A 20,035-nucleotide genomic window follows, 5' to 3' on the forward strand; every position below is an offset into this window, starting at 1 on the left:
TGAGATATAATTCATACACTATGAGGTTCATCCTCTCTATTTTAAGGGGTTTCTAGAGTTCTTTATTAAATGAGGAAAACCATTCAGGTCCCATCTGACAAATTATTACACATATCTATATTATTTTTGATGCTATAATTTTTGAAATTTAACATGGAAATTAAGATAAAATTAATTATTACTAGTAAGAAACAAAGGCTAGGTTGTCAGTAAATTGCTTTATAAACAATATCATGTAAGTTCTGTCTTAACTGTTTATTAGCAGCAGGCAAGAATCTAGCTACTGGGGTAAGTGCTTGTGAAATATGAAGAAACTCTCCAAGACGGAAGGACTGAAATGCCACTGTTGTTTTAGTAACCATAGAATTCTATCTTGAGGCTTAATAGATTGTTAATATAAAGATTAAAAAGGTAATACCCACTGAAATACAAGAACTACTATCAGAAATGACTGTTAAAATTAAGTCTGTAAAAAATATTTTGAAGATATTCATTTTTTGTGACAAAGTCTCTGTATGTAGCCCAGGCTATCCCAGAATTTGCTCTATAGCCCAAGTTGGCCTCAAACTTTTACTCTTCTTGCCTCAATCTGCTAAGTACTAAGATTAAAAACCTGTGCCAGTATGGCTGCTCAATTACACTTTAAATACCACACTGAAGAGATTTTAGATGATCAATTAATATTTTTTTGTACTACATACTATTCAAGATAAGAGAAGCTATGATCTCTTTTATCTTGAGTGTCTGGTACTGACTGAGGCAGAAGAGTCTGTTGTGAATTGGCAGTAGGATAAAGCTGCCTGCGTACAGAAACAAGGATGTAAGCTTTGCACTTTCATCTAAGTCACTGCCATGCTTGCCAAACAGTGCATGGAGAAGTTCAGTAATTAATAAAGGATGACAAGAATCTTTAATACACACTGATAACGTCTGTGGAAGGGTATAAACAAATTTTTGCTAAAGTCAGTTATAAAATTATGTTAACATTCAACTGTTTATAGCTTTTAAATAATATATTTAGAAAAACACAACTTCAGCAGAAAAGTGGCAGTATACAATATATTATTTACACGAGTTTTTACAAGGCCAGACAAAACAAATAACATATCTTACATTGTTTTACTTACTCCATTTTATCCATTTCTTTATCTTGTTCATTTTTCAGATCTCCTTATTACACAGGGAAACACTAGTTACTTTACAGAGCTGCTCAACACAGCAGCATTAGCCTACATGTGGCCACTTGAAATTACATATAACGAAAAATTCACTTCCTTAGTCACACTACCCACATTTTTAGACCTTAACATCCACATGGAACTAGTAGCTATCAAACTGACTTCTTTCATTTTCAACATTATTTCTTCTTACTTCCTAAATGTTTCTTCCAAGAGCTTTTTACAAAGCATTTGTCATTAGCTAGTGTAAGGTGATGCTCTAGCCTGCTCCTGTTTTCTACTCTCCACTGACCTTATGCTCTGCCATAAAGTCACCCAGAAGGTAAGTGCTAGCTGATTGGTCTTCAGTCTGAACTCTTTCCAAAGAACAGATTTTCAATATTATGTACGTTTTCAAACACTTATATCTCATATATGTTTTTACTCTTATAGGACTAAAGACTTTATTTTATAATGTAAATTGATTATGAAGAAATTCATTATTGATCATCAATTATAAATGAGAAACAGCCAGAAACTTGGATAACATGGAATCCTTAGGGTATTTACAGAAACATAGTTTTTGGTTAATTATGCTCCATAAACCTGTAAAAAAAAACCTTGAAATTTGGGAAATAATTTTAAGTATCATACTTAAAGTTTTAAAGTTAGCTTATTATAGATGATAATGTATGGATTATAATTCATTGAGAACTGTTCTTTGAAACAAGAAGAAAAAGTAATTATTGGATATAGCAAAGTTTCTTTTCTTTACTCCCCAGTATGGGGATCCAGCTTAGATCTCAAACATGTTAAGCTAGCACTCTACCTCTGAGCTATAAAACCCCTAGTTTTTGTTGTGTTTTTTTTTTTTCAAGACAGTGTTTCTCTGTGTATCCTTGGTTGCCCTGGAATTCACTCTATCGATCAGGCTGGCCTTAAACTCAGAGACTGTCTGCCTCTTCCTCCTGGGGGCTGGGATTAAAGTAGTGTACCACCATCACAAAACCCCTAGTTCTTAAGACTTCAACTTTTTAAAACACAATATGACTCTAGTTAACTAGAATTCTGATGCTTGTTTGTTCAAATGAACAGACAGGAAATAGGAAGTCACCATAAACAGAGGAGAAAAGGCTAGGAATCAAAGTCACACATGACCTTCTGATTTTGTTCTTTACAAGTCTGTGATTTAATGAACATGAACCATAGCCCACTATCTGCTCATTCACCACTAAAATGGAGCCAGTGACATTATGAGACAATATCTAGCATGGACACTAGTACACAATAGGGTTTGAATGACTAATTCCTGTATCACCAACAAAGAAAAATAAGCAGTTTTCAGAGTATAAATGGTCCAAATCACATACATTTAGTCAATTGTTAAAGAACCTTTATATTAATACCTTCCAGTGTGTATATTACACTACTGATATTTTTAATTAAGGGTGAGGTAGCCATAACTCATTTCATATTTGGTTGTATAAACATTTATTCTGTATACCAAAACTTCCCTTTAAGCATGTTTCAAGGTTAGGTTTGGAATTCCATTTCTCTTCCTCCCAGCCTTGTTTCTGGCCAAAGTTTTGCCAGCTATTCAGCAAACATTTTGATCTCTGACTCCTCCCACCTTTTAAAACTTGTTGAGATAGGATCTTACTATTTTATCAAGCTGGCTTCAAACTCACTATCCACTTCCCTTAGCCTCCTGAGTGCCAAATTATACATGCATAGGTATGTGGCCAAACCTAGCCTAATTTCTAACTTTATATCTATTGCTGACCCCTTAGAACATTTCGCAGGAAGAGATATAACTGAAGGTGTATGTAACTGAAGGATATAACCAAAGGGTATAACCGAAGGATATAACTGAAGGGTATAACTGAAGGGTATAACCGAAGGGTATAACCGAAGGATATAACTGAAGGGTATAACTGAAGGGTATAACCGAAGGGTATAACCGAAGGATATAACCGAAGGGTATAACTGAAGGATATAACTGAAGCGTATAACTGAAGGATATAACAGAAGATATCTAGGAAATCTCCTGCTAAATCTTTAACTTGACAACTGTCTTCATATTCTTTCATTTCAGCTTAGAAGAGGCCTCAACCAAGGGGAAATACATATACATATACTTCCCTGGTCAGGCTACTGTAGAAATATAGCTATTTCAGAATATAATCTTTCCTATTTTGGTACTGAAATAACCTGCCCCAAGCTTGCTTTATGATGTTAACTAACTGAGCAGGTAGAAGATGTGTGGCAGCACATGACCTATTTAGTGTTTCCCTAGGTAGAAGAATAATTTAAAAAAAACTCTACTATTAGATAAAGAAAAAAAGCCTATTCATAAATGGATGTTCATTTTCTCTCCTGCCCCTGGTTATTCTAACATTCTAAAATTACCAATGAATAAAGTCTGTTTAGTTTATCAAAATTTCTACAGGAGACAAGTAAGTTAATAGTCTAAAAATTTTCAAAAAAGTATGAAATAAAAAGATTCTAACTATATAAACCTCAAATTACATTTTGGATAATCATTAATATGGATTATATATTATGAAGTATTATGGAAATAATTCCAAACTTCCTGATACTATAAATTTAAACTCCACTTGGAATATATGTATGTAGATGTGTTATTACACATACATACATAGAGTTGGGATTTTTTTCTTTTTTGAGACAGGCTCTCACTCTGTAGCTCAGGCAAGCTTGGAGGAATTCACTATGTAGCCCAGGTTGGCTTCAAACTTGTGACAATCCTTTCTCCTTAGTCTCTTATATGCTAAGATTACAGGCATCATTTAGCATGCCTAGTGCTTTATGAGCACAAAGTTAAAATAACAATAAAATGAACAAGGAATAAATATAGTTATTTGTAATTCTATCACTGAGGTAAAATTAATATTTTGCTAATATAGAACTGGAAAGACATATAAGTGAGATTATGCTATATATACTGTGATTTCCTAGATAATTTTTATGTAACAATACATCAGTGATATTTAAAAGAAATTATGATCTATTATACAACTGTAAGTAGATAAAGCTTTCACAAACTGCTCTGTGGGTTATATATACATATACAAATACAGATACCTTAGCACTTTCCATTACTGGTACCCTGCTGATGAATGTGCTATATAAAAAAACACTTTGTGGAAAATAAGTACTGTGAATTATGAAAGAATTTAAAATACCCTAAACATGTCATGAATCTCCTAAAATGGGAAAACAGAGCCTGTATCAAACTCAGCTAAGTACAAAACAATGTTTCCTGGTTACAGATATTAAAAGTTTGTGAAACCTGGCTTTATACTTTCCTAATATCTCTGTTAGAAAACATCTTAGGCTACAGACTCATTTAGTAGTATGGTAGGTCCATGAAGTCTGACTTGACAACTGTCACCTGCATCCATCTTGCTCAGGGCACCAGAAGCACCTTAACCTCAATATCTCTTTGAAGTATTAGTCTGAACTGAATAGAACCTATAAATCTTCGTCAATCTCTTTCTACTCACATCACCTTCCTCCTAGTTTAAAGTTCCTCAAAGTGGTTTTAATATCCACTTTTGGTATGGGAGGTCCTTCTGGGTATGTGTTGCTTTTATTGGTTAATGAATAAAGAACTGCCTTGAGCCTATGGCAGGGAAGAACAGAACTAGGCAGGAAAAACTAGGCTGTATGCTGGGAGAAAGAAGGGCAGAGTCGGGGAGATGCCATGAAGCCGCCGGCGGAGATAGACGTTCTGAAACTTTGCTGGTAGTTAACAACCTCGTGGTGATATACAGATTAATAGAAACTGGTTAAATTAATATAAGAGTTAGCGAACAAGAAGCTAAAACTAATCAGCCAGGCAATGATTTAATTAATACAGTTTCTGTGTGATTATTTTGGGGCTAAGCGGCTGGGAACAAACAAGCAGTCACCAGTCTCAGTGCAGAACTATGGCTTCAGTCTGGTTGAAGCAAGTGTTCCCCTGTGTTCTAAGACTGAACTGTGGTTATGAATGTGACTCTGGAAGATGAAGTAGTAAGCATCCTTTGAAAGTATTTTATGAGCTGGGTGTCATAGTCTACTGTTGTGATCACAGCACTTGGGTGGTAGAGGCAAAAGGGTCAGGAATTCAAGGGCTTCCTCAACCACATAATTAGTTTGAGACAAACCTGGGCTACAGGAGACGCTGGGTCAAAAGAAAAAGCTGGGGGTACTAGCCTAGCATGTTTGAGGCTTTACTATCTCCCCACCCCACAAAAAACTTCAAACAAAACAAACACTTCATAAATTGTCTTGGTAGAAAGCTGCCAAAAGCAAAACAAAACAAAAAACTAAGCTAACAACAAAACTATTAATAAATATTAGAATTTTATAACAATTGCTACCTTCAAAATAGTAAATTATTGGAAAGAGAAAAAGATGACAGATGGAAGAAAATTTTCTCTTGTCTAGCAATCACTATAAAAATTTACACAAAATCAAGGATATAGTAGCAAAATTTGTCTCTTTTTTCTTCTAAATTTAAATTTATTTAGGTGGACAAATAAAATCTATTCATTTTTCCTATGTATTATTATGCCTTGAAGTACTTATTCGTCACAAATGGTTTAATCTAGCTAATTAAAATATGTTATATCACAGTTATCACTTTCATGGTGAGAAGACTTAATATCTATTCTCCTTCCTGTGTTCCTCAAAAAATGTAATGTATTGTCATTAGCTATACTGTTTTTGCACACAATAGATCTGTTAAGACTTATTCCTCATACATATCCAACTGTAATAGTTTGAGCAACATCATCTCAACAGTTCCTCCCCCCTATAAGCCACCCATGCCTCTCATAGCCACCATTCTACTGTTTCTACACCATATGTGTATAAGATCATACGGTACTTGTATTTCTGTGCTTGGCTTATCTCACTTATTGTAATGATCTCCAGGTTTCCCTTAGGAGTATCATCTTTTTATGGCCTTACAGTATTTCATTGTGTGTGTGTGTGTGTGTGTGTGTGTGTGTGTATGTATATGAATATTTTCTTCATTTCCATTTATTTTTTTGAGGAATTGCCATTATAATGGCTATACTAATTTAGAATTCCCCCCTCCACTCATCTTTTGTCTGTCTGATGACAGTCATTCTACCATGAACATGACTCACTGGCTTCACACTGCCCTTAAGTGACAGGCAGCAGAGAAACTGCAAGTGTAAATTACTACTCTCTCCATCTTTGACAGGTGAATGATTCTTAAACTCTATCACTGTTTATAAGGTCTGTTAAGATATCTGGGCCCTCATCTGAGATTTTAATTCAGTAGGTAATTTAACAGGTGAGTTGCACATGTTTTCAAATAAATAAAAATAGAACTATCATACAATTTAGGAATCCCACTTCTGGGTATATAATCAAAGGGAACAAAATCAATATAATAGAGCAATACCTGTGGCATTGGTCAAAATATGGAATCAACTTAAGTGCTTATCAATGGGTAAATGGAAATGAAGAAAATATTCATACTAGAAGATGTACTTTATCCATGGCATGCTGTTTGACAAATTGTCTTTAATCTCCAAAATCCTAGAACCAGACTCATATGAACTTTGGTGATCTTAGTTTCAAGGGAGAAAAAAAATCAAAGTCATTTTTATCAAGGAATTCTTTTTTTCTCAAAAAAAGTGGAAGGCATTATATTAAGAAATGTCTGATGAGGAAAAGGATCTGGACTACAATTCCTTTTCTTCACACTGTCCTCTAAATTACTGTACTTTGTATGCAGAAAGATTAGCTACTTATTAGATTTTAATAAACCTAATTTATAGAGACTCCTGATGTTTTATAAACTATGGTGCTTTTGTATCTGTGTGAAGTGTAATCATTTGTAAAAGAAATACCTGTTTCACCTCAGTGGAAATGTATACCAACTATAGGTAAATCTCAGCTATGCTATGGAAGGCTGACTTTGGAAATTATGACAAAAATCAGAGACCCACATACTACTTCACACATTAAGTAATGAGTGGGGGCTGTGCTCCAAGTTCCAAACTTATTCGAGAGTCAAACACTGTAGATAAAATCAAAAGTTCACACTTAGTAGAAGAAATCTATCAATATTATCCTTCCAAGTCAGGATGCACATTGGGACTGCTTGGGAAAGTTAAAAATAATATAGATTTTTGGCTCTTTGCAATAAAATAGTCTTGAGGAGCAGCATGGAGTTTAGTAAGGAGTCCTCTGGAGAACTACTACTCTGTTCCAGACAAACTACAACTTTGGGATTTCTACAGATGGCTTTCAGGAAAAAGAAATTCTTCCTATTAGGAAGCAACTAACCTATGATGTAATGGATGATATACCATCAGGAAACTGGGGATAGATGTTATGGGAAAAATGTCAAAATTAAAAAGGGTGTGAGAATAATGAAAACATCTCATTGCATTTTAGGACCAGCAATTAATAGAATCTATCAAATTAAAGCTTACATTGAAAAAGTATGTCATACTTTTCAAGTATGGGCTTGAAAAGCCCATATATGGGCTACCATATATGACAATATTCTAAAGTACATAAACAATCCCTTAATTTTAAATCTCTGAGAACTTTCTGACCTTGACTCACAAATAACTTCCTCTACTTTCCTGACAATACTGGTTGACTTCTTAAGGGTATGGAATACACTTGTTTTATGCTCCCACAGACCTCCAAGATATGGTAAGTATGACAGTTAATGTCAGAACTTCAATCCCAGTCAGAAGACACATACTTCAACAGTCACAAAGTTAAAATGAACGGTACAGAAATCTCTGTCATCCAGATATTCTCTAACACATTTATTTTCCTGGGGAAAATCTTTAAGAGACAGACCAAAAACAGAAAATCCCTTGCTCTCAAAAATTATAAAGTCTGATTTTACTTTAATAGTTATACTTCTATTATCATAAGGGTCACACTGATTTTAGCTGCCCTGCAATCTCCTCAAATACTGTGAGGACAACCCTGCTTCCTAGCAACCACTGTATCCCTGGCACCTTACATACATAGTGTTCTATGCATGTAAGGAACTGGACACATCTGCTGAATGAATGAATGAATGAATGAGTGACTGCCACATGACATCCTAGTCTTTAGGATGTGCATCCTGGGTTTCAGGATCCACTCATGAGTTACTTTGCTTACCCATTTCTTCCTTTCCTAAAATTTATTATAGAAGCTGTAATTTGGAGAAAATACTTATCAAGCTATGAATTCTAAGAAAAGTTACTCCATACACAGGTTAATGAAAAAATTGAGAAAAAAGTTTTACCTTCCTGAAACAGTTGTCGGGCATAAGATGGCTCTCTGCCCTGAGGTTGGAAAAAAGCATAAATGCATTTCCTTACTAAATCTTCCCAGCCAGTTCTGCCAGCAGCTCTCAGGGAACTAGTATCAATAGAGATGATTTTACCTGCACAAAGAATGAAAATTGACATTTGCATTAGCATGTGAGATTTAGTTCTAGTCAGGTATTAACATTGTATCAAGGCTAAGGATGTAGGTCAGTTGGTCCAGTACTTGTCTACAATGCATGAAGGTTTGAGGTCAATTCCTAGTACTGCTGAACAGGCCATGGTGGCATATGTCTGTAATCCCAGCATTAGGGAGGAAGAGGCACACAAAACTAGAAGATCAAGATCATCATTAACTACTACATAATTAGTTAAAGTCAGCCTGGGCTACATGAGACTCTGTCACAAACAACCACAAATAAACAACTCCCCAAAATACAAAATCAGCAAAATCATATGGAGCTGTTGAAACATATCAGTTCAAAATCCTCAGACATGTTCTTTTGATTACACTTCCTGTACACTGCTCCTCTTTACTGCTTTCTGTGTGTTGACATTTAACTGCATTACTTATTAGGTAACAGAAGGAAAAATTAAATATATTATTCTAGCTTAAACTATTTCCCAATGACTATGTGAAGAGAATATGAGAAAGAAGCAGGTTTTCCATTTTTATCTCTAGTTAATTCCTATAGGCAAGTCCACAATGAAGACTGGAGGCAACTAAATAAAAACCTTAAGATTTACAAGGCATCATACTATTGAAATAATGCTTTATAAAATTCAGCAGTTATTTGCTATAGCTGTATTTGTCCAAATTTCCTATTGGTTATGAGAAAATTCTGGCAAGCTATTTTTCAGTTAATAAGAGGCTAACTTATATTTTCAGGACCATTTTTTATTATATACACCCACAAGAGCCCCAAGTTCAGTCCCCAGCACTTCCCTACTCCAGTGGCTCTGCTAACTCAGCATCTTCTCTATCACTTGTTCTTGACCAGCTTCTGTATTTTTTGGAAATAGTGAAGTGAAAAACTGGTATCTCATTGATATCCAGATTTCAATTTCTGTAGTTACTAACAAGGCTGAGTATTTTCATGTTTCTTCACTATTCATGTTTCTTTTCCTATGAATTTCCTCCTCTTGATACAATCAAGTCAAACCTACATAGTGTATATGCTTCTTCATTTAAGTAAAATTACACTCTCTTCTCCTACCTCAATTTGGTTTTCTTATTAATAAAATATTCATTAACTTTCCTTTAACTTGTAATGGTCTGGGATCTAAGGTACCCAACCTTACTTGAGGATCTTATCACTCAACTACTCCTGGAATAAATGTAGATAGAAAGAACACATTTCTATCTACAAATAGATAGAAAAATTTTGAACAGTTCAAAATTAAATAAGAGAATTTTGTTACTTAAAACAGTCTGAAGAGAGTCTAGTGAACACTGAAATTGAAAGCATAAACAAATTTTTAATAATTTAATTTTCGTCTCTTACTATGCCACACACAAAAGTTTATCATAGCAGCAACTCACCTGTTACACTATCTTCATATACAATAATGCTCTTCTTAGGAAATGACTAAGGGATGGGGGTGTGTGAGTACGTGCATGGGGGGTGTCTAGAATTGTGGAGTTATGGAAAAGAAAGTAATTATGTCTTCAGCAATAATACTAAATGATTATGCTTAGAAGAGGACCATGAAGAGTTTGGTTTAGAATATCTCTGCTTACCAAAAGGAAGTTGAACCAACCACCAACTAACCAACCAACCCAGAAGGAGGACTTTAAAAAAAAAAGGTGGACACAAAGCCAGGCATAATTGTGCATGCCTTTAATCCCAGCACTCAGGAGTCAGAGCAAGGCAGATTTCTATGAGTTTGAGGCCAGCCTGATCTGCAGAGAGAATTCTAGGACTGTCTGGGCTATTATGCAGAGAACCCTGTCTCAAAAATAAATCACTCCACATATAGTTAAAAAGTAACATTAAAACAAAGTATTTAATATTTACTTTACCTCACTATTATTTTCGGTTAATTCTACTCTACTATATAATAAAATACTAGCTTTAAGTGTACTGTCTATTTCTCTGGTAACTTTGTATAAGAGGTGAAGGACAGTACTGTGGTTGAAGGCAATGTAGTATAAAAGGAGAATACTTCATTGGGGATAGATATTTTCATTCTCAGTAATCAGTTACCATTTCCCACTCAGAAAACAAGTAAGTTGCTTATTTTCAAAAATTATGTGTATGTGTTTTTTTGTCTACATATATGTCTGAGTATCATGTGTGTGCCTGGTGTCTTCAGAGGCCATAAGAGGGCATCAAATCTCATGGGACCAGAGCTACAGTTGTGAGCAGCTATGTGGGTACTGGCAATCAAACCTGGGTCCTCTACAAGAGCAGCCAGTGCTCTTAACTGCTGAGTTATCTCTCCACACTTTGGAATCTGTTATTTTTGAGGTCCCTTTTAGTTGAACAATTATTGGGAAGCCCAGGAGCTAATTTTCTTATTTTAAATGGTCATGATGATGTTTATTTATTTATAATAGTTAGATGCAGCTGAAATTTCTATTTAAATTCTTCTGATTTAAGTAGTAGTTTATTTACAGAAATGAGAATAAGTTGAAAAGTACCGTCCATGAAATATCCTACTACCATTGTGTGTATATGTGTTTGTGTGTGTAGTCCATGAAATACCCTACTACCACTGTGTGTATATGTGTTTGTGTGTGTAGTCCATGAAATACCCTACTACCACTGTGCGTATATGTGTTTGTGTGTGTAGGTGCATGTGCCATGGGGCATGAAAGGAGGTCAGGTGACAAGTTAGTGGTATCAGTACTCTCTTCCTACCTTTTTGTGGGATATGGAGATGGAACTCTGGCTGTTATGCTGTGCCAGGTGCCTTTGCCCCACTGAGCTACACTACTGGCTTGTTCACTAAGTCTCTCATGTCTGATACTTACTCGCAGCCTGACAAACATCCTTCTCAACAGGTTTTCATTCTATGTCTCATAAAGCCTTTATTTGACTTCTTTTTAAATTAATCAGTTACTGACAAAAGACCAGTTTTCATTGTCAATGAAGCATCCTTTCTTCCATATAAAATATTTCTGGCTTTCAATAAGGGCTCATTGAATTTTTCTAGTGTGGTTCATGAAAGAAAATGGAAGTGACCATGATCCATGCTAGACTGGAAAAAGAGAGGGGTGCAGTCCCTTCACGTGAACATAATCTGTGGCAGACTGGGAAAGGGATGGAGAGGGGTGCAGTCTCTCCACACTCCCAGACCTCTCCTTACTGCTTTTTCATATCTGTGCTAATTTACTTCCCACTTTCTTTTTAGAAAAGCATTTGTAACTTTTTGTTTAAAAATAAAGAATACAGCACATAACACAAGAATACCAGATTTCTAAGAGCTAAAATAAAAGAATCTTTAAAGAATGAAGATAGGCTCAGTGGTTCACTGCCTCAATCCCAGCACTTGGAGGCAGAGGCACAAAGTGGATCTCTACAGAGTGAGTTCCAGGACAGCCAGGGCTACACAGAGAAACCCTGTCTCGAAAACAAAACAAAACAAAAAAACAAAACAAAAAACAAAAACAGAATGGAAAAAAAACATGTACATTAAAATGGACAAAGAAAGAATAAAGTCAGTTGAAGTCATTTTTAAAAATTTCTTCTCAAAAATATATCTCTACCATCTATACCTCTGTTTCACAATTAGGGTGGTGACTGGGAGATGTGCCTGTGAGTATGCAGGAACATGAAAATCTGAATGTCACTGTGAAGGTGAGTTAGCTAGTAAAAAGCCTTGAGGAATTTCAAACAACAGCTGCAATTTGTCCAAGATAGGAATCAAATCTTAAGGGGCTCTTAAGAAGAAAAGTATTACTTTCAGGCACCCTCTTGTTAGACAATGCAGCCCTACTGCCTACCTCTGGGTCCTACTAAGGTTAGACCTGGTCCATCTGTTTCCAGAGTCAGGAGTGCTCATTGAAAACAAGGCCCTTCCACACTGACCACTTCCAATGCAAACACTTAGGACATGTGGCACTTTTCATACTTGATGGTCTATGGGCTCAATATTAGCTCAACCCTCAGTAAGACCTTTTGGAATGACCACATAATTTCAAAAATGATCCTCAAAAATACACCACAGTATGGAACTATAGCACTTACTTTGTGTTTGTTTGAAAGAAGGTCTTGCTATGCTGTTTAGTCTTGTCCTAAAGTGTGGGTCCAAGTGATGCAATTGCTTCAGCCCACCTAGGACCTGGGGCATAGCAATGCACCTACTGGTGTGGTTACCTCTTATCATTGATTTTTACTTGTCAAATACATTACACATTTTACCCATATTTATTTGGGTGACAGTGTGTATATGTGTGTGTGTGTGTGTGTGTGTGTGTATGTGTATGCTTTGTCTGTGATAGGAGCTGGTTTTCCCTTTTTTACATGTGGGTTCAGGTATCAAATTCAGGTCATTAGACTTCCAGCAAATGAACCCACTAAACCTTCTGGATGCCCCACCAAATACTTTTAAACAGAATATTAAACTCACCATATTTATGTCCATTTGCAAATGTATAGATACATATATTTACAAATTCATATTTCTTCTTTGATTATAAACATGATCCATGATCAAACAGATATATGAATGTGAAAATTTAAAAAATTGGTCTCTACAGTATGACGCCCATGACAATTATAGCATCTAAATATTAACATCAGGATGACTATTTAAAATGCTTTCTATATAATATTTGGAAGCAGAGGATGAATATTACATTTGGATATCATCAGTGCTAAGTTTACATTATTAATATCTATGGAGAATTTTTAATTTTTTGAATACCTGTAGTATCTTGCTTGGTCATAAAGGACTCTACGCCTGTAATAGCTGGAGGCCGAGGTAATCGTCGAGCAATACAAATCAAACATGACTGGAAATCTGTCCAAAACAAGAAGAGAAAATTGAAGAATAAAGTATAGAGACAATTACTTAATTACTTAATAGTTTTGATTTTAAAATTGCATGTCTCAGGATTTACTATAATATTAGAATCACTAACATAGTGATTCTCACCCCTCTTAATGCTGGGACCCTTTAGTACAGTTCCTCATGCTGTGATGACCCCAACCATAAAATTATTCCATTACTACTTCATAACTGTAATTTTATACTGTTATGAATCATGATGTGAATATTTTTGGAGACTGAGGTTTGCCTAAGGGGTTGAGACTCCCAGGTTGAGAACCACTGCTAACATTATAGCATAGTAGAAACAAAACTCCTGGCAACACAAAACTCGTAGCTCTAAGCAGAAAGTGTATAGGGGAAGCTCTTGCCACTGAATACTTGCAAATAAACTGTAGAGACAGATGCTAACAGCCAGGGGAATAGTCTGGTTGGACTTAAGCAGCACCAATTGTTAATTTTATTTTTGTTGCTTTCACTGCTATGAACTAAGCTCAAGAAACTTAGATTTGCCAAGAACAGGCTCTGTCACTAGCCCCCAATATAATTTTTTAAATTAAAAAAATGTGTATGAGTGCTTTACCTGCATGTATGTTTGTGTGTCATGGCCATGCAGTGGCTACAGAGGCCAGAAAGAATCAGATCCACTGGAACCAGAGTTACTAACAGTTGTGAGTAGCCATATGGGTGCTGGGAATCAAACCTGGATCCTCTCAAAGAGTAACCAGTGCCCTTAACTTTGGGGTCATTTCTTTAGCCCCACTGTGTTGGCAAGCTCTGTGCTGGCTTGACACAGCTAGGGTCGCTGGAGAGGAGGAAACCTCAATTAAGAAAATGCCTCATACAGGCAAATCTGTAGGGTATTTTCTTAATTTGTGACTGCTGTGGGAGGGTTCAGCCGTTGTGGACGGGATCACCCTGGGCAGGTTGCACTGGGTAAGAAAGAAAGCAGCACTCCTCCATGCCTTCAGAATCAGCTCTTTCTTCCAGGTTTCTGCCGTTTGAGTTTCTGTCCTGACTTCCTTAAATGATGGACTGTAGTAATGAGGAAATGTAAGCCAAATAAACCCTTTTCTCCCCAAGTTGTTTTGGTCATGGTGTTTCATCACAATAGAAACCCTAAGACACCCTTAACAATGTTTTTTTAAATTTTTTATTTTTTATGTGCATTGGTGTTTTACCTGTGTGTATGTCTGTGTGATGATGTCAGATCTCTGGAACTGGAGTTACAGACAGTTGTGAGCTGCCATGTGGGTGCTAGGAATTGAACCCGGGTCCTCTGAAAGAATAGTCAGTGCTCTAAACCCCTGAGCCATCTCTCCAGCCCCTTAACAATGTTTTTAAAAACTACAGTTTTATTTTCAATATCTTACATGCATCAGTATTTCACGCTGCAGATTATTCTCATAACCACTATAAAGATAATGATCATATAACAAAACCAAGACTTATGTCTGAAGTGGTAGTACCTTTCTCTTGACAAAGAATTTTCTTGGAGGGGGAGAAGGGTCAGGGACTATGTATCCCAATCTGGGGTGGACATGTGATTTAACTTTAGAGACCTAAGTAAAGCAAGATTTATTTAGTAGATTCAGTAAAGAGTGTGATCTATTTAAACCTACGTATGGGTCTACATTTCAAAATGAGTAATCTGAATTCACTTGGTGGGACTCTCAAACAAACAAACAAACAAACATCCCCACTCTCCATAAAGTGTCTTACTATGTAGCTCATGCTGACTATGAAATTACTATGTAAACCAGGTAGGACTCAAAACTTGCAATCCCTCTGCCTCTACATTCCCAATAGTAGTAATTACAGGTTTATGTCACGATTGGCAATAGAGAACTTTATATTTTCAGGATGTACATTTTTGAAGTCCCATTCCACGGTTTTTTTTTTTAAAGGTGCTGCTATACTACTGCACACTAATGATATAAAATGGCAAAATGTGCAAAGTTCCTGCTGGTCATCACCTCCGCCCAGTGGTCAGATTTGCTGAACTGCCTCTCACAGACTTGTCTCCTCTATCCCTTGGTCCTTACTCCAGGTCCCCATCTGTGGTGTTCCTAAACTTAACTGAGTCTAGATTTACATAGATGACACACCCATCCACCATTACATAATGAAATCCATGCTAACATCATGTTCATATTAGAGCCTCAACTCAACCAAAGCTTCCATTTTTTTCATAAACTTTCTATAAGATTTTTGCATAGTCTGAAAATTGCAACGCCATCCTCCAATGTCTCCTATATTCTAAAGGTGAAACTTTATAAACACCAGGATTATTTAACAGCCTGCTGTATCTGGTACATTTCTAACTGAGGGCAGGGAGTTACCTATTTTATTTCAAGGCAGAAAATTGGTTTGAATTATTTGACATCTAAGTGAGAACGCATGCATAAAGCTGAAACTTTAGGGGTATATTAAGGGAGCGATTTGACATACTTGTAGTGTAGTTTAAAGTATTAGAAAAAAACATTGAGTCTGGCATGGAATTATGCTCCTGCAATTCTGGCACTCATAAAGTTGAGTCAGGAGACTGCTAAATTCAAGTCTAGCCTAGGCTATATAGGAGTTGAAGGTCAAGAGGGCAAACAGTGAAAAAAGCCAAATGGGCTGGGCCTGGTGGCACATACCTTTATAACAATACTTGGGAGGAAGAAGTAAATGAATCTCTGTGTGAGTTTGAGGTTACCCTGTCTATACAGTAAGTTCCAGGTCAGCCAGAGCTACAAAGCGAGACCCTGTCTCAAAAAAAAAAATGTAGAAAATTTGGACTGTGGTTATGATATATAATAGAATAAGCAGAAACATTATCTCAAGAAGGTAGTGTGTAATCAATTTTCCCCGTTCCTTCAAGCCAAAGATAAAACAATGACTTTAAAATGACGCTTTACCTTCGCCATCTTCTTGGATTGATTTTGGCTGTGACACTGTGAAACACTGCATTACTTCATAGCGCTGGCAAGCTTCTTGGTTCTCAGTACCTGGCTCATCTGGAGGGTGAATTAGCATCCTGCAGTTAAATGTATGGCTATTTCGGCGTGTTGCTTCTTGAGGCCAAGGAACTCCATTTACTAGGGAGGCAAAATTGATTTTATGTTTGTGAATAAAGTGAGAACAGCATAAATTCTGAAGATACAAAAAAAACCCATACTTCAAAGCATTTGGCTAATTAGATATTCATATTAAAAGACTGACATACATCCTCAGATCTAATACACTGAGTCAATAAGGTACATCTACCAGTTAGAAATTGTAACATTTCCAAGAAAATATATAAGAACTCACACAGCAGATACACCACTTCACTAACAGTATTTAGAAACAAAGACAAAATTAAAAATTACTGGTGTGGTAGTTAGCTCTTTTTATTTGCTATGCATTTCAAGTGAGGAAATTTAAGGCCACAGTTACAGTGTTAAGCAGGACTCATCAAAGGTCAATCCTAATGGCAGGCTCTTTGTGCACAGGACAGAAGACTAAAAAAAGTTTGTTCAAGGACTCTGTGACTTAGATAAAAGCCATATTGGCTTCTGACAGCCATTTTCCTGTACTTGGTTAATTTAACTAGCATAGTTTATATGTTTTAATACTTTGAATATGGTAGATAATCAGCAGTACCAAAAGATTGCTAATAAACAAACATTATCTCCTTTAGTATAAGAAAATCAAATTTAGTTTTAGAAAAGATGCCTGTATATTTCAAGTATAAAGCACTCCTGTGTGAGTCACAGTTTCCTACCCATAATGTCCTATTCAGCTTATGAGTTCCCAGGTGTCAGAGGGGTTTTAAATCTACCCTCCCACTGTTGACCCACTTTCATCTTACCCATCCCATCACTCTGTAAGGACAAGGGAAGGTATGGAAACTTACTTTCTTGCACTAAGTTCTAGTCTTCACAAGTCGTTAGGTTTGGGTCACTTAATATTTGATTTCCAGTGCTTCATCTTTAAAATTAAGAAACCACTGTACAATCTCTAAAGACAGTTGTACTATACAGTCTACAGTAAATCAGCCCAAATCCCTAGAGACTATAATTCCATTATCAAACTAGAGATTTTACAGACCATCATTTCAGGCCCCAGTTACCACTCTTTTCAAAGAAGAAATAAGGTTCCTATTACACTGAGGGAATAATGTAGTAAATAATGAAATACACATGACAGGTCATACATATGTCTAATTTGTGGATTTATGATGCGGGCCTTTTTCTTACTTTTGAAACACATATAGGCTAAATAGTAGAATAAACTAGACAGAGAAAAATTAATGTGAAAATTAACCTACTTATTCATTTTTGGAGATTTCTTCTCCAACGAAAGTCAATAAGACCCTATGATTAAAAAATAATTTTTATTTAAGAATTTGTTTGCTACTTGTTTTGCATGGTATTTATCCATTCACTGTCAGGGATGATCTCAGCTTGCTGAATGTACTTGAAAAGAAAATCTACTTGCTAAATGTTGCAGAAGAAATTCAGCTAAATATATACTTAATTCAGTTCAGATAATGAGAAACAGAAGAGAAAAAAGAAAAACAGGCAGAGAAGGGGCTATAATAAAGATGGCATAAAAAGCCACGAGGAGAACACATAGCAGTGGGATGAAGGGACTTCCTTAAAGTTTAATTTCATAACCTGTTAGCCTAAAGTTTAAGAAAAAACTTTTTTATTGTTTGAGGATTATATCCATGCAAATAATGTGTTCCGATTAAGCCCACCCCATTCCCTCTATTACTCACTACTGTTCCCTTTCAATTTCATGCTTTTGTTTATAAAATAGACATTTTTACATATATGTTTATAGTTTTATTATTTTATGTATGTGGGTGTTTTGCTTATATGTATGTCTGTGCACCACCTGCGTGCGGTGCACATAGAAGTCTGAAGAGGGTGACAGATCCACTAGAACTGGAGTTACAGACATTTGCAAACTGCTGTGTGAGTGCTGGGAATTCAACACAGGTTCTCCAGAAGAGCAAGCAGTGCTTTTAACCACTGAACCATCTCTCCAGTCCCCTTTCTTTGTTTGTTTTATAAAACTCCACTAAGTCCACTTAGTGTTGCCAGTATGTGCATGGGCGTATGACTATCTTCAGCACATGCCTCAGAGACCACATGTCTGAAGAAATCTGACTCTCTTTTCCCCAGCAACCATCAATTTTCAACAGCTCCTTAGTCAGCCATGAGACTTTATGACTACCTCCTCTCTCCAGACTGGGAATTTATCTGGCGTGGGCTTATGAGGGTCTTGTATATGCAGTCACAGGCATTGTGAGTTCACGTGTGCAATTCTGCGTCCCTGTTTTGCTGTAGTAATCCTCTGGTTTTTAACTAAGTTGGGACCAACCTAGATGCTTTCCCACTGCTGGCTAGTTTACATAATCCTGGATGGTGCTATGCATGCTACCAGGGAAAGAAAGTAATCATCAGTCTTTCTCAGCTATGAAAACTGTAGAAACAATATCAACTAGCCTGTCAAGATATGTCTCCTGGTGTTATAGCGGCAAAAATATTATGAGATGAATCAAGCACTTTCTGATTGGATTTAAGGTCCGTTCAATATGACTGAACTAATTCTTGGCACTATTAATGGAGCCAAGAATCTATGGTAGGTAGGTCACAGGCCCTAGAAGATAACCTACTGTTAGTCTGCTACATGGACGTGTATTAAATTGACACCTAAAGACATTATTACACCCACAGATTAGTGCATCTCTCAATCCCCATCACAGAAACTCTTTTTGCGGTAGACGGCAAGTAACACATAGACCCACAAACGGTCAATGTATAGAAAATAAGGGACTGTGGAGTGCTCAGTCCTAAATGGGCATCTGTATCAAATCCCCTTCTCCCTAGACTCAGGGATCATAGAGGAAGAGGGAACAGAAAAACTGTAAGAAAAACTTTTTGGTTAGTAAAAAATATTGAGAACTAATAACTATAGCCACTAAGTTAATTCTGTCAACAAACTACATTCTAACTAGCATACTTCTTAAATAAATAAATAATAGTCAGATACTGACTCTTTCAATACATATAGGTAGATATTTCAGATGGTACTTCTATATCCTCTATATATCGTAATATTAATTAGATTTCTTTTGGCTTATCCAAATTATTACAAGAGAGCTTTTTTTGAACCCAAATCTTTTAAATGCTAAGTCTTTACTTATAATGACTGCCGTTTCATGGAAAGACAAACACAGGCTCTGTGTTCTTCACTGGACATGGGAAGGCTAGATCTAGACTAGAGATATAAAGTGCTGATGAAAGCCAGGGTTTTATTTGAGTGTGCTGGGGGAGGCTGTCTAATCTTTACTAGTTGTTCTTTCTTTACTCACCACAATTCCTCTCTAAAGAATAAATGCAACTACTAGTGTTTAAAAAAAAAGTCGTAACGAAAATCCAATCAAGATATTGCAAAAACAAACAACAAAAAGGCTTTTTCTTGTTTCAGTATTGGGACTTAAACTCAAGTCCTAACTGCTTGCCAGGTGTGTTGGAGGCAAGTGCTCTACCATTGAGCTGCATGATCAGCCCAGAATTC

General features: G+C 36.2%; 1 protein-coding gene across 9 annotated transcripts in view; it reads right to left on the bottom strand.

Moving 5' to 3' along the window:
- Positions 1 to 20,035, bottom strand: part of Ncoa1 (nuclear receptor coactivator 1) — a 205,946-nt gene that overhangs the window by 54,412 nt on the left and 131,499 nt on the right. For all 9 annotated transcript variants that reach the window (XM_087907441.1, XM_087907440.1, XM_087907438.1 and 6 more), the window contains 3 exons: positions 16,381 to 16,560; positions 13,355 to 13,450; positions 8,461 to 8,601 (listed from right to left, as the gene is read on the bottom strand). In XM_087907441.1, the coding sequence (XP_087763567.1) occupies positions 8,461 to 8,601; positions 13,355 to 13,450; positions 16,381 to 16,560 (417 nt within the window). The remainder of the gene's footprint in view (positions 1 to 8,460; positions 8,602 to 13,354; positions 13,451 to 16,380; positions 16,561 to 20,035) is intronic.

The sequence above is a fragment of the Myodes glareolus genome, chromosome 6 (genome assembly GCF_982192425.1).
Source record: "Myodes glareolus chromosome 6, mMyoGla1.1, whole genome shotgun sequence".
NCBI classification, from domain to species: Eukaryota; Metazoa; Chordata; class Mammalia; order Rodentia; family Cricetidae; genus Myodes; species Myodes glareolus.